Source organism: Cydia amplana, chromosome 3 (genome assembly GCF_948474715.1).
Source record: "Cydia amplana chromosome 3, ilCydAmpl1.1, whole genome shotgun sequence".
Taxonomy (NCBI): domain Eukaryota; kingdom Metazoa; phylum Arthropoda; class Insecta; order Lepidoptera; family Tortricidae; genus Cydia; species Cydia amplana.
In genome coordinates, this window is record NC_086071.1 from 19,841,134 (window position 1) to 19,856,749 (window position 15,616).

At 41.5% G+C, this 15,616-nt stretch overlaps 1 protein-coding gene across 1 annotated transcript in view; it reads right to left on the reverse strand.

The window, feature by feature from the left end:
- Nucleotides 1–7,586, reverse strand: part of LOC134662825 (fat-like cadherin-related tumor suppressor homolog) — a 61,107-nt gene extending 53,521 nt beyond the window's left edge. Inside the window, exons 1-6 of the mRNA XM_063519149.1 lie at nucleotides 7,507–7,586; nucleotides 5,646–5,806; nucleotides 4,239–4,461; nucleotides 1,231–3,897; nucleotides 578–854; nucleotides 57–163 (exon numbers count right to left, since the gene is read on the reverse strand). Of these exons, the coding sequence (XP_063375219.1) occupies nucleotides 57–163; nucleotides 578–854; nucleotides 1,231–3,897; nucleotides 4,239–4,461; nucleotides 5,646–5,788 (3,417 nt within the window). The 5' untranslated portion in view covers nucleotides 5,789–5,806; nucleotides 7,507–7,586. The remainder of the gene's footprint in view (nucleotides 1–56; nucleotides 164–577; nucleotides 855–1,230; nucleotides 3,898–4,238; nucleotides 4,462–5,645; nucleotides 5,807–7,506) is intronic.
- Between the last annotated feature and the right edge of the window lie 8,030 nt (nucleotides 7,587–15,616).

Below are 15,616 nucleotides of genomic sequence, written 5' to 3' on the forward strand. Positions count from 1 at the left end.
CTTTGAGAGCTCTCCCAGAGATATCAAGAGGTCAACTAAAAGGAATGAGAACTTACCTCAACGCAGGTATGTTGCGGCACAAGTCCGTGGTCCTGAGCGCACACCGTGAGCCAGTAGTGTGGTGTGTTCTCACGGTCCAGAGGGGACAGCGTTCGTATTACTCCTACAAACAGAACGGGACTATATTGTTTTATTCTATGATTAATTTTTACACAAATCATGAAATATCATTAGAGCTGAGATCAAAAACCAGCTTCCTAGCATTTTCAGCCGAGATAACGACTCCATAGAGCGACTGGTCGTACAGGGAAGAGTGGAACCAGATCGCGCGGCAATCACCTATGCTGGACTGACCAAATCAAATCCGCAGTTGGAAACAGCGTATCTGACTGTGCCAGATGTGTGTGACTGTGTATGTGGCTGTGTCTGCCAACAGGGAGAGATGGCGAGAGATCGTGCGAAGAGCTGTGTCCGCCTCTACTACCGATGCGGACGTAATATCTGTACATCTGTAACTTTATTAAGTGGGGTGAGGGAGGCCTACACCTCACAGAATCTTCTACTTCTATCTACGTACCAGTATCATCTATGGAGAAATGCGCCATCCCAGATCCTCCAACAATGTAGTAAGCTAGTCTTGAATCCCTTCCCGGCGGATCAGCATCCGTAGCTAAAGCGTGCAACGCCTTAGTCCCAATCGGCGCGTCTTCTCGGACAGATCCAGTCAAAACGCGTTCAGCGAATGTTGGAGCGTGTGCGTTCTCGTCCACGTCGAGGACTTCCACGATCAGGGTGGCTTCAGACCAGAGCGCGGGCTGCCCGCCGTCGGTCGCGCGGACTGTTACGCCGTACACCTGGAAACACGAATTCTGTAGAAACCACATTCATTTTATGCACTTTTTAACCCACTGCAGTGCTTGATGTCTTAAAAGAATTAGCTTCACTGACATCATGTCACTTTGTCAAGTAGAAAGGAGTACTTAGCTCGATTATTAAACTCTGGACAAAAACAACGTTAAGATGTGCAACTTATAATTGAATTTTGATTGTCATTTTGGACGCAATATCGCGCGAGAAAGTGCGGAAAGAGAAGCGTCGTAGAGTGTATTGGATCCCTTACCTTTCACGACTCTTTCCGCACAGACTCTATTTAACGATAATTCGATAAACTTGTTAAAATGACGTCATGTCACTTAATACGTTTTGTAATTTACTTTGATTAGAACTAACCTGCTTCTCCTCAAAATCCAGTCGTTTGTTCGTCCTCAGCACGCCCGAGCGTTCGTCCACAACGAACACAGCGTCATCACCCTGATCTGGCAGCGAGTACGTGACCTGGCCACCGGCACCCAGGTCCGGATCAAACGCATCCAGCACTGCTACTAATGTACCACGAGGTACATCCTCAGGTATGCGAGCGGAGTAGGACGAGAGTCCAAAACGTGGTGGACAGTCGTTGACGTCATCTACCGCTACTCGGACTAATGCTTCCGCGGAACGACCACCACCGTCTGTTGCTCGAAGGGTAAGTTCGTATAACGCTCTTCTTTCTCTGTCTAAAGCTGCACAAACGCGTAGCATTCCTGTGTCACGTTCAACGCAGAATTCACCATCAGCACCGCCCGCTAAACTATATGTGATCTTTGCGAATTCGCCTGCGTCGCGATCTGTTGCGTTTGCGCGGAAAATCGCTGTACCATTAATCGCGTTCTCGGTCACTCTGAAGGATGCTAAGGTTTTCTCGAAGCGAGGAGCATTATCGTTGACATCTAGAACTGTGACTGGTAGTAAACGGGAAGCGGAGCGGCGTGGCTTCCCACTATCCCAAACAGAGACATTAAGATAGTATTCGCTTTCTCGCTCGCGGTCCAAATACCCAATAACTTGCAGCTCGCCCGTGTCAGGTTCTATTCTAAAGGCGGAATCAGGATCACCACCAGAAATACCGAATGTCAACAGTCCATTATAGCCAAGGTCCCTATCTCTGGCTGTTAATTTTACTAGTGTCGTCCCAAGCGCCACTGACTCGTTCACTTTTACTTCTACAGGGAAATCTATAAATTCAGGTGCGTGTAAATTCTCGCCGTATCGTGAGGGTGCTAGCGGGAATTCATCAGCATCTAAAGGTGCGTTGCTACGTTCTGCGGCTGCTAGTAGTTCTGTTAGGCGTCGTGCTACGCCAGTGTCACGGCATTCTAAAGCACCTGACGCTGGCCCTGCTCCTGCTCCTGTCAGATGGAGTACAAGTGATGTTGGATCCGCGAAATGTGTTCCGTCAGTAGCAGTTACATTAAGGACTCTACTATCAGCGCGTACTGATGCTAGATCACAAGCTAAACTCAACACGCCTGTACCGGAATCTAATGCGAAACAATTGTCGTCATTCCCGCCGATTATGCGGTATGATACGACGTCTCCAGCGTCAAAGTCGATAGCCGATAGTGTCACAATCTCTGCCCCGGCTGACAGGCGGCGTGGTAAATAACCAACGCAATCCACTCTTTCGAATTGCGGTCTATTATCGTTCACATCAAGCAGCCTTACGCGAAGTCTTAACTCTGCTTGCCGCCGATACGGCAGACCCCAGTCGCTAGCGCGCACTCTTAACATATAATCGCGTCGCATGCTCTCATAGTCTAGTACTCTAGCGGTGCGTATTGCACCAGAAAAGTGGTCAACGTCGAAGGGTACAGGCTGTAAATTAGCTAAGCTGTACGAAATATAGGCATTTTCTCCGGAATCTGCGTCCCTGGCGGTTACTCTGGCTACCACAGCGCCTGCAGGGCCGTTCTCGGGTACAGCGACATCTAGTTCATCCTGCTCGAAGACAGGGTCGTTATCGTTCGCATCTAGAACCGCCACTTGCACTTTAGCTGAGCTTTGTTTACGTGTGCCAGCATTTCCGTGGTCTACGGCAGCTACTGTTAGCGTGTGTAGCGCTCGAAGCTCTGCGTCCAACTCTTTCGCTGTATATAAAACTCCTGTATCAGGATTAATCCTGAACTCTCCACCTTCATTCCCACCTACTATTTCTATGTAGACTCGTGCGTTTCGTCCCTCATCTCTATCTGATACTTTTAGCCTTATTACGGGTGTGTCTGGAGGTGCTGTTTCTGAAACTGTACACTCGTATAATTCTCGACTGAAAACCGGAGCGTTGTCATTGGCATCCGTTATAGTTACAGGTAAAGTTAAGTAGGAAGAGCGCGGAGGACGGCCAGCATCTTTAGCGCGTAAAGTTAAATTGTATCCTCTCGGCGTCCGCTCACGGTCTAATAAAGCATGAGCCAGCACATCCCACTCTCCAGGCTGCGCTGAAGGGCGAACGCGAAAATGTCCATCAGGGTCACCCCCAACGATTTCCACTGACGCGATCCGTCCGTGTTCGCCGGAATCGCGATCCGTTACAGCTACGATAGCGTAGACTTCTGCTGAGGAGTTCTCAACAAGTTCAGGTAAACGCCGAGCGCGTAGTTCAGGCGCGTGGAGATTCGCTCGTGCTACTCTTACGACTAACGAAGCGCGTGCTGCTGTTGCTTCATCACCGCGCACTAGTAAAGACTGTCTATCACGCGCTAACACTGTAAGTTCATGTCGAGCGCGTTCGGACGCTGATAACGCCCTAGTAATAGTCACCACACCACTAGTAGGGTGTACTGCGAACTGATCAGTATTCTCTTCGATACTGTAATAAATTTCCCCATTTAATCCTAAGTCAGCGTCTTCGGCAGACACTCTCGCGACGCTGGCGTGTGCTGGCGTGTCCTCTGGGACCAGAACGTCGTACTCTGTGGGGTAGAAGAGTGGACTCAGGTCGTTCACGTCGGTGATGGTGATGGCGACTATCGTATCCGCTTCTAACTGCTTTCCGGAAGGCAGTTGAGCGGTCGCACGGATCTGAAAAATTGTGAAATTTAATTAGTCTTTAAAAGTCAAGGATTTAGAGTTTTGTGAAGTTACGGGACAAACGATCCCGGCGCTCACTAGGCATCTTTGGGAATTTTGGTACCTTTCACACTAGCTAAAATTAAGCTCTTGCTCTGACAAATGTCCCTGTCGGCGTGCCGGATCCGATACGGACGTCCGTATTGGAACAATGTGACTGACATACATACTTGGGAGAAGAGAGTTCTCCCGGTACTGAGTTTGTATGGCGAGAACCGGAAATTCCCGGTTCCGGAACTGTATTTGTATAGAAAATCAGTACCGGGAGCACTCCCTAGTTGGGAGGGACTTACTTCGAGTTTATAAAAGTCCTTCCGCTCCCTATTAAGCACGTCAGCGTGCCCCGCCCGTGTCCTGATGAAGCAGAACGCGAAGTCGCCCACAGCACGCTCTTCCGCCTTGAAGAACTTGTCCTTGTCGCCGTGCCGGATCCGAAAACGGACGTGCGCGCCGGACGGGAGTCGGACGCCGAGCGGAGGCGAGGCGGGTGGCGGGAGCGCCGCTGTGCGTGGAGCGCTGAGGAATAAAAAAAATATATATTATAAAACATAAACAATTATCCACTTTATTCAAAATAAGCTATTTTTATTATCCTCAACGTCTCCTGGAACAAACTGACGAATGAGTTCCAGCAGCGTTCTACAAAACATTTTCAGTTAACGGCCCGGACACGGCCCGGTCTAACGTGAGTCATCCTTAATTGTGTATGTGCGTATACCTTATAAATGACCGGGCTCGAAAAGCCCGTGAACGGCGTAAAGTGTAAACCACTGGTGTAAACCCATAACATAAGAATATAAAACTTTATTGTAATTATTGTGCACTAGACAAGGAAACATAATTATGTATATTGGCCATTGAGTAGACTTCAAATGAAGCAAGGTGGAATGATAAGGATTTATTTGACTGAGCTAAGTTGGCGTATGTAAATACAACTCAACAACGTTTTCACCTTTCACCGACGTGCTGGCTTTGAGAATTGTGTTAACTAGAGCTAATCTAGGTGGCAGCACATAGTGCTTAGGTGTAAGAAAGCTAGCTTTAAACGCCTTCAAGCCCCTTTTTTACACTGTTAAGCTTTTGACGCTTTAAGTTTGATTCAAGGCTCGCTGTATGAAAGGGCTTCAAGGCCTAAAAGCTTGAGCTCTTTAGAACAAGCTTTGAAGCTCACCTACATACCTGAGGCCCATTTATTCTAAAAGTAGTTAGAAAGGACCTTCCACTTTAATTGCAAGAGGTACTCATATGCTTTACAGAAACGTTTCTCGGTATAGCTACCGCGGTTGTACAATGCATTGAGCTAAGGCAAGCGCGAATGCTGAAGCGGACGCGAAGACGTTCGCTGGTTGACCAGGGCCACTTATAAACACTCACCAGTCCCCTGTACCTAATAAGTGGATGACCGGATGACCTGACAATGAAGGGGCCCACTCATTAACAGTCCGCCGGACGGTATCGGCCTGTCAGTTGTTCGGAACTGTCAAATTTTTGTTCTAACTTAAACTGACAGGCCGATACAGTCCGGCAGACTGTTAATCAGTGGGCCCCTTTGAATGAGATATTCAGCATGCAGAGATCGCTCGATGGGTTCGACTGTAATCAGTAATCACTATATCATCTCTAGTAAGTATAATTACCTACTCAGGTTGTACAGCGCAGCACGAGCCAGTACCGATACACTATACCTAAAAAGCACTCACCTGTTCTCCGGTATACTGAGGTTGTAGAGCGCATGGGCGAAGGCGAGCGCGGGCGCACGCTCGGGTGCGGGGGGCGGGCCGGGGCCGGCGCGCGCGCACCACGCGACGGCCGCGAGCACGAGCCACGCGCGCGCACCCCACATGGTGCTCCTTCGCACACTCTGGAAACAAAATGGATTTTTGAAGTGAAAACTTCTTTTTTACAGTACATATGGGGCTACTTTTCCGCACTAGTGCGTAAAATAGCACTTTTCGTGCGTATGTCGAAACTTTAAAGTGCCATATGTACTCTAAAACGTTGTTCGATACACGTGCGAATAGGTAATTCGCAACTCGTGTCGATTTAAAACACTCCCTTCGGTCGTGTTTTAATTTATTGCCACTCGTTTCGAATTTCCTCTTTTTCGCACTTGTATCGAGAATAACTATTAGCGGCGCTGTGCACTTTTTGAGGTGGGGAAAAAATTTTAAACTCGCGACAGATCACGTGACCGTAAGACGGACACGTGACCTGATCGAAAAACTGTTAAGTACATGTAATGTCATTGAGTTTTTCTTTATTGATTTAAATGCCATCTAGTGAGTTTCCCTCTAACTGGTATTTATATAACTCGAGTACTAACAGTGAGTGCTTAGGGGTTTCAAGTAATGCGACGAAATAACGCTTAATGGCGTTAACCTCAATTATAAATAGTGCTGCAGACACTTATGCACAACGTTAATATTCTAGTTTTCACTTCTGCCGGCACTCCCGGAGTGCAACTCGTTGTTTTTTGTATAATCGGTTCTTTTGAGTTGTTTTTTATCAATGTAGGGACATATTTTTCATTTCTCATGCTCTGAAAGAGGGTCATTGTTGTTCTAAAAGGTGTGCAGAAAATGATACGTTTCTGCACTAGAGCATTTTAGATTACGAGTACGATTTTATAAATTTTTTCGTATAGCCGTTTCTGATATTTTAGCATCCAACCAAACATCTAAATCGAGACAAACTTTCCTATTCATACGAGTATTATTAGGATATTTTTATTTGCTTGGTCTATTTTCTTTCCTATTTTCCTGTCTCGTCTTTCCTCATAATATTATCAATATCAATGCTTCATTATCACAAACATCGATAACGATTTTCCGCGTATGTATGACAACTGTAAGGTTATTGGGGACGCAACTTTTGCACTTATATAAAATTTGTACCTTAGCGTGTAGTTGCGCTCTCTCGGAAGGGTTTCCACGGAAGACCAGCGTCGAGATCCTTAGATGGTATCTTGACATTACGCTGAATGGAGACCTTTTCAGTGACGCTTAATAATAAATTAGTTCTGTTGTCTCATGTAATTCCTAAATTTAAGCGTTTTCTGAATAAATTTCTTCTATTCTATTCTATTAATAGAACAATTATGATTCATTAATACTATCGGATAAGTTTTCAAAGAAACATAGACATGAATAATTTCGTATATAAAAATAGTATTAGGAACTTTGAATATTTACCCGCTGTTAAAAAAGTTTTGGCTACAATTCTATACCTCTTAAGCGGTATCACAATATATAGCGTAGCTGCAGGCGTTTTATGGTTGATTTTATCCACGTGATAAAATATCTGTCACTTTTTAACACCGCGGGATAGAAAGGTACCTAACGGACACCGTTTTATCACGCTGTCGCGTAGACAAGAACGACCATCATATCCGTACTCTATACGGTCATAGCCAGGATTATTTAACCTCGTAAGACCCACCGTACTAAGTTTCCCTATTTTGAATTTGAACCTTGGTTTATAGTAGATTAGGGTGACTTTCATTGGTTATAGAAAACAATTAAACAAAAGAAATTGTACTTTATTCAGTTTTTGAATATCTACCTCATAAAGCAGACGCGCGGAACGCGCAGGCGCGGACGCTCACCGCACGCGCATGGCTTCTGAAACAAATAAACATAATAATTAAGCTGAGTTGTTGTCTCTTTCTCTCTTATCATATCGTATACCGATTGCTTTGGGGTTCGGAGTGTGCTGCTAGAAAATCCAACTTACTCAAAAATCTATCCCATAGTTCTTAATTCGCTGACATAAGAGCTATGGGACATATTTTTGAGTATGATGATTGCACCCATATTTTTTACACTTGAATGTATCTACCATGTATTTATTACACAGAAAATATACCAATTTTTTTTAAAGTTATTATTAAGGATGACGATGTCTTATAAAATACATTACATTTCTATCAAAAATTTTAAGTGGTACTATAAACTGCCCTGAGCTATTGTCAAAATTTAAATTTAGAGTACCGTTTAGATATCCTAGAAACCCTATTAACCTTTTATCTCCGCCTTTCCGAAGGACTGTCCTAGGCTCTAATTCCCCCATCCCAAGACTATGTAAGTTGCATAACAAATATAACAAAATTGATATGTTTTGCACTCCTTTAAACAAGCTTAAACGTCAGCTTCACAAAAATAGTAGTTAAGTAAGTAGTACGTAATTAAACTTAGTTGGTAATACATTTAAATTTGCATGCAGTGTTTACCTAAATTTTATTGTACACTAAGCTCTTAGTTATTATGGATTTAATACATTTATGTATGCGTCAGTGTAACAGTTACTGGTAAACTAATAAAATAAAATAAAATGTTTATTGTTCAAAAAATAACCTTAAACCAAACAAGACTTGATGCCATAACTCACTCTCTAGCAGCTTTCTCCAAGGATCATTCCGTCATCCGATATCTGATTCTGTTCTGACAATTTGAAAACGCTCGTATCGGCAACAAGGCTTACAAATTGGCAATTTAATTGCCAGTCTTTGATAGCTATCGATTTCACGCCAACTAGCTCGAAACACCTGAATTGTCAAAGCTTTTGGACGTGTTCGGATAGGTGTCATGTCTTTGACGTGTATAGGATTAATTTAGTGCACTGGATTTTGGGTTTGACCTAGTTCTAAACCTAAAGCTCCATTTAGACGGTTCAAGAACGTTGTATGCAATATTCTATACATTGCTAACTATTGAGTACAATGCCCATGACTTCATCTGCTTGGGATGATGATGATTGATAAAAAAACTGGCCAAGTGCGAGTCGGACTCGCGCACGAAGGGTTCCGTACCATTAGGTACGCTAAAAACGACAAAAATTCGCACATAGCCAATTGGAATTTTTGTGTGCAATGGATTTTGGTTTCGAATAAACAGTTTTATAAGTTCCTTCTAAAGGAACCCACAGATTACCAGTTCGCCGGACGATATCGGCCTGTCAGTTGTTCGGAACTGTAACCTTGTGCGTTTCACTGACAGGCTGATCACGTCCGGCGGACTGCTTAAATTACAGTTCAATGAAAACAAATTTAACTTGAACGCTAACTGGCTCACGAATTAAAGGGCTTTTTCTAAAATAAATACCGAAAACCTGATTCTTTCAGATCTGGACATTCTTGGGCTCATTCTACTCAGAATCGACAGCATTCTCCATCCCGCCATTAAAAAAAGATGTCCCAAAATGTCCATTCCATTATGTCACGTTATAGTATGAGAAAAATGTTCACTTGTATGGACGTGACATTAGTCACTAACGGTTAGTGGAATGTACAATTCTCATACAAATTTTTGGGACATTTTTTTTTATCATCAGGATTGAATATGCTAGTGATTCTGAGTTGAAAGAACCCAAAAACACCAAGATCTGTGAGAATCAGGTTTTCAATATTTATTTTAGTCAGTAACCTTAACGGACAAACAAAATTCCTCCTTTGTACATGCACGAATGTTGGCACGGAGACTTTTCGAGCTGTACTGTTAAGTTGCCGTGATCCCGTGGAAAAGCCAGCAAGATTAGATTACATAGAGGTTGAGTGTAGCTTACGATCGGAGATAGCAAAAAGCAACATTAGGAACGTCGTATCTCCATACCAGTCCCAAAGACGATAAGACCTTTTGAAATGACTGGGAAAGCAGAGACAAATGTCCTATAACCATAGAAGTCTCGTGGACATAACACCTTTTGGTTCGGGAGAGGAAAAGCAGTAAGAAGATGCTATGTCCATAATATTCTCATGGACATAAGATCTTTTAGTTCAGGATAGAACAAGCCACGTTCATACTATCGAGTGCAAATGTTCACTTCGGGCGTCCAGTATAAGAGTGGTATAAGAGGTGCTAAGATGCTAGCGTTTTCCTGGTTGTAGGTACAGCCGCCATCAGTTGCTCAAAAATATCTGAACACGCATCTATTGTCATGTCAAGGCGTTAGAGCAGGGGGGTTTCACTCCGCAGTTTAGGTACATTTGGCCGGCGCGCCCACCGTACAGGCGTATAGCAGTGGGCTAGCGATGTGACGAGTCCACTTTTTTTCAATTCGAATCATTCGAATTGATTCGGCCGCTGATTCGAATTCAAAATCGAGTCGACTCGACTCGACGATTCGCGTGGTTCGCGACAAGGTCACAGGCATAGGCGCGGAGCGAGTTGAGACGGCGAGTTACGCGGCAGTTGTTGTAAAAAGAACCTTCAGGGCACGGAATTAAGGTTTATTTTTGAATGGCCATACTAGCAGTGAACTCGAGTTGGGATACTTGGAATGGCGAATCAAGCGGCAGTTGTTGTAAAATGAACCTTCGGGTCACGGAATTAAGGTTTATTTTTGAATGGTCATAGTACCAACTCGAGTTGAGACGGCGAATCGAGCGGCAGTTGTTGTAAAAAGAGCCTTCGGGCTACAGTATTAAGGTTTATTTTTGAATGGCCTTAGTAGCAGTGTGATAGCGTTGACTCGGCTCGGCGAGTTGTTCGCCGAGTTAGCTAGTGGTCGAGTTGATTCGAATTGCCCATAGTCTTGATTCGAATTAACTCATCTGTAGGCTGATTCGAATTATTCGAATCAGATAACTCGACTCGCCCATCGCTACAGTGGGCTGCCGCTCGGCGCGCACGATAGTCGTGTCACATGGCGCTCGCGCAAAATTGAAAATACACAATGGCTTCGAAACTTACTTCCGCGAGAATCAGACATGCTATATTCGGATAAAAAATGTATGTTTACATAATCAACGTTTGTAATTCCTACATATTTATCTTAAAAACAATAAATCAGTGGGTATAGGTATAAAAACTTGTCAAGTGATAACCCCGTGCCGACACTCACAGCTCGGTCATAAAACTGCGGCGCGCAAAGGAGATTCACGGTTCGTGCGCGGTTATAAGTTTCAATTTTGCTTGCAGGCGGCGATATAGGTGTAATTTTATACCTAAACCTGACTTTTGTGAAGGAGTGAATTTTCTGTACGGTAGTACTATTAGTTATTCTGTGGTTAGAGTGCGTGTTCAGAGATTGTGAACACCTTGGCCGCTCCGATATATCTGATGGCGACTGTACCTACATATTTGTATTTATTGAATTTCTAATATTTTTGTTAGCAAACTGTATACTGGCCACCAGTTAAACGATATCAGAATAGCAAGACGAAACACCGTTCTCGTGAATAGGTATGCAGATCAGATACGGATAGAGGTAGGTGCTCGTAACATTGCACATTTTCGTTCCGAGGTGTCAAATAGCACCGAAACGGACGGGCTTTTACTATCGAGCTCCTTTTAAAAGAATTTACGGGATAAAACTGAGTTTTATCCGATTATTTCTACTGAATATCTATATATATAAATGCAAGTGTCCTGACTGACTGACTGACTGACTGACTGACTGATTCATCAACGCAGAGCCGAAACTACGAAAGATAGAAAGTTGAAATTTGCACACTAGGTTGCATTTATAAAGTGTACAAGAGATAAGAAGCGATTTTGAAAAATTCAACCCCTAAGGGGGTTAAAAAGGGGATGAAAGGTTGTATGGGGTACAAGATTTATTTTAAGCTAGGAATTTTAAACTTTGTAAAAATGTATTATATTAAAAAACAAGAAAACTAATTTCAGCGTTTTTGAAAATTCATCCCCCAAGGTGGTGAAAAAGGGGTTGAAAGTTTGTATGGAGATCAAATATTTTTGTGAGTGTGGGACTTGAAACTTTGTATATGGGGATATTATTATAAGACAAGAAAAGTAATTTCAGCGTTTTTGAAAATTCATCCCCTAACAGGGTTAAAAAGGGGTTGAAAGATTGAATCCATTACAAATGCTTTGAAACTTCTTAGAAAGGCATAATAGCCGATTACAAAATAAAGTAATTACGACGTTTTTGGAAATTCAACCCCTAAGGGGGTTAAAAAGGGGATGTAAGTTCGTCTTGGGGTGCAAATTTCATTTTAAGCTAGGAACTTGAAACTTTGCAAATAGATATTAAATTTAAATACAAGAAAACTAATTTCAGCGTTTTTGAAAATTCATCCCCTAAGGTGGTGAAAAAAGGGTTGAAAGTTTGTATGGATATCAAACATTTTTTCGAGTGCGGGACTTGAATCTTTGTATTTGGGGATATTATTAAAAGACAGGAAAAGTAATTTCAGCGTTTTGTAAAATTCATCCCCTAACAGGGTTAAAAACAGGTTGAAAGTTTGAATCCATAACAAATGCTTTGAAACTTTTTAGAAAGGCATAATAGGCGATTACAAAATAAAGTAATTGCAACGTTTTTGGAAATTCAACCCCTAAGGGATTTAAAAAGGGGATGAAAGTTCGTCTTGGGGTGCAAATTTTATTTTAAGGTAGGAACTTGAAAATTTGCAAAAAGATATTAAATTTAAACACAAGAAAACTAATTTCAGCGTTTTTGAAAATTCATCCCCTAAGGTGACGAGAAAGGGGTTGAAAGTTTGTATGGATATCAAAAATTTTTTTGAGCGCGGGACTTGAATCTTTGTATTTGGGGATATTATTAGAAGACAATACAATTAATTTCAGCGTTTTGTAAAATTCATCCCCTAACAGGTTTAAAAAGGGGTTGAAAATTTGTACAGGGTACAAATTTTATTTTAAGCTAGGAACTTGAAACTTCATAAAAAGGTATTATTTTAAAACGGAAAAAAAATAATTTCAGCGTTTTTGAAAATTTATATCTCAAGGTGGTGAAAAAGGGGTTGAAAGTTTGTATGGAGTTCAAACATTTTTGTGAGAACGGGCTTGAATCTTTGTACAGAGGCATATTATTAGAATACAAGAAAAGTAATTTCAGCGTTTTTTAAAATTCATCCCCTAAAATGGTTTAAAAGGGGTTGAAAGTTTATATTCAGTTCACAATATCAACATTAAATATATTATGTTATAGACGTAATGGCTTACTTTAGATATGTATGGTTAGTAGTTACACTATTGTCTTAGGTTTACCTGTAAAGATAGTTGTAAGTATGAAAAAAAAATATATATAGGGTTCAAATTTTATTTACTTCAAACTTCGTAACTAGGTAGTTAGGTAAATAGAGGACATGAAAATCTTCTAAGGGGTTTGAGAGGGATTATGTCGAGAACAATTTTATTCAGTTAGGGGCTAGAAACTTCGTAGGTTGTGAAAGACAAGTCTCATGCGTTGTATAATATTAATAATTAACAAATGATTAACCGTCCTACTGCAATATTTTGCTGCATAATGTTCTAAGCTAATGTAGAATATATAACCACCAATATACAAATCCACGCGTACGAAGTCGCGGGCAACAGCTAGTTGAACATAAATGCCGGACCTCTTAGTCGTACAGGATTTAAATACTAATGTACATTCTCACGTATCATTATATGCTTACATATTGCGTACATAAGCTCCAAGCTTAGAGCATTTATGCTCCAAGAAATGATGGTTGGAATATTTATAGTCCGAATCCTTGATTTTGATTTAGCTGATGGACAAAGGAGGTTAGCTTGTCTTTGCCCCAATGCCATTGCTGGCCTGTAGTCCGAATATTACTCTTCCTAAAATTCCGACATGTTACAAAATTGTAAGTAACTGTAGGTTACAGTCGCCATCAGATAGATCGGAGCGGCCAAGGTATTCACAATATCTGAACAAGTACTCTAACGACTTGACAATAGAGGCGTGCTCAGATATTTGCGAGCACCTTGGCCGCTCTGATATATCTGATGGCGACTGTACGAGCCGGGGTTTGGAGCGTGTCTTATTTTTACCGTAGTTTTGACTTTAGAACGCATATCGAGCTTAAACATCAACAAAGCCCAAATATTTCACCACGTACCTCGTTATCTAAAGTTAAACGTGCGAGTGGGGTCACACGTGCTAGTTTGGTAACTTTGGAATGCATGCAGTGCGTGTGACCAAGCATTACTCTATATACAAATGCTATAACCGTGTGTGGGGGTTTGAAGACTTATTACGTTTTGGTTGTGACTTGAGACTACCCCATTGCATGTAGCACTTGACATAGGGTTTTTGATGAGAGACATGCCGCCGGATGCATATTTGTCTAATCTATAAATAATGGCTGAGAATAGCCGTCTACATTGTACATACTAGGATTCGAAGTGGTCGCCATGGTCCCATCGGCCGGAAAGATCATCATTCATCATACTCAAGTAAATTGCACATATGATGTCGAATCAAGAATAATACATAAATCAATATTTTCAGAATAAAATGGACAAGTTGACATAGTGTTTTTGTTTGTTTGATAATTATTATGGTCAATTTCTCGCGTTCCTTTATTGATAAGAATCGTAACCACACTAAATATTATGAATGAAAGTCTAAAAGGTAACTTTCGTGTTAATTATGTTTAATACCCTATGTATATACTAAAATATCTGTACAACTTGCATATTGGAAGCACGAAAGTCCCGTTTTGAAACAAGATACCACTGCGGCGCCATCTATATAGAACCACCAATCACCACCTGTCACACAATTTAATGGTGCATCCCCAACTGACGAAAAACATATGGTCCCGCGTTCCTTTCACTTTAGTTGCGTTCCATAAATAACGTTTAAGAATAATTAACGGTTGCTTTTGATATAGTCCGGCAAGATATGGGATTGGCAACTGTCAAAGGTTTGCATAGATGGCGCCATCATAGCTATTGTCCCTTTTTCCATGAGATTTAATACAAGAAAAAGTTTGAAGCGAACCTATCAGCTCTTTTCCAAAATGATGGCATTTTTAGCATAAACAAATTTTGTTGGCTATATGCCAGGGGGTTTTTTAAATTTTAAATTTAGGAGTTATTTTTGTGTATGCTCCCCATTTGATATGGACTATAATTATCATATGCTTCCATTGTCCCCAGGTCATGATTGTTGATGGGATCCAGAAGAAACTGTGGATACTCTTCAAATATTAGGCACACATATACCTATTAATTCTGAAGATTCGGAAGCTTATGAAGCATAATGTATGTATATAAATATTTTATGATCCATTTAAGGTCTAATTGTCGTTATCGTAACTTCTCTTAAGCAATATCTCGTAAAATATGAGATATCTATCTATTAAAGCTTCTTATCGCGCCGTCGCCACACACATTCAAATTCAACGATACTTATTTGATCGGATATGAACCTTATATCCTTGCCAATAAGGTTTACGTCAGAAGCGACGATGATACTTCCAAGCGAAGACAAGAAGTAGCCCAAAATACGACCTTAATAAGTGGCAATAAAGATTAATATTGTTCACTTGTGTCTCGAATCGTGACTCACATGACGATGACGTAATAATGATAACCTGGACGATGACTAATAAATGATTATTAGCTAGCACAAAAACTGGACTGTGCTCGTGCCTTCCACAGTTAACTGACTTTAAACCTTATTGGTAAGGCATAAGGTATACGACTGGTCAGTGTTGCTGATAGCTACTAGTGGCCAATTAAAATGAAGTTACTAGAGCGTAAAAAAGTTCGATCGGTAATAGAGATGGGTTGCGAGGTGTCCGTGAAACGAAACGTAACCGTTTATTTTTCTTAAAAAACTATTTGAAAAAGTTTCTGAAGTAACAACTAGTGAATCTAATACTAATAAATTATAGAAATATTTTTCGTTGTAATTCATGCATCTTTTCATAATGACAATCGGTGAGACGGTA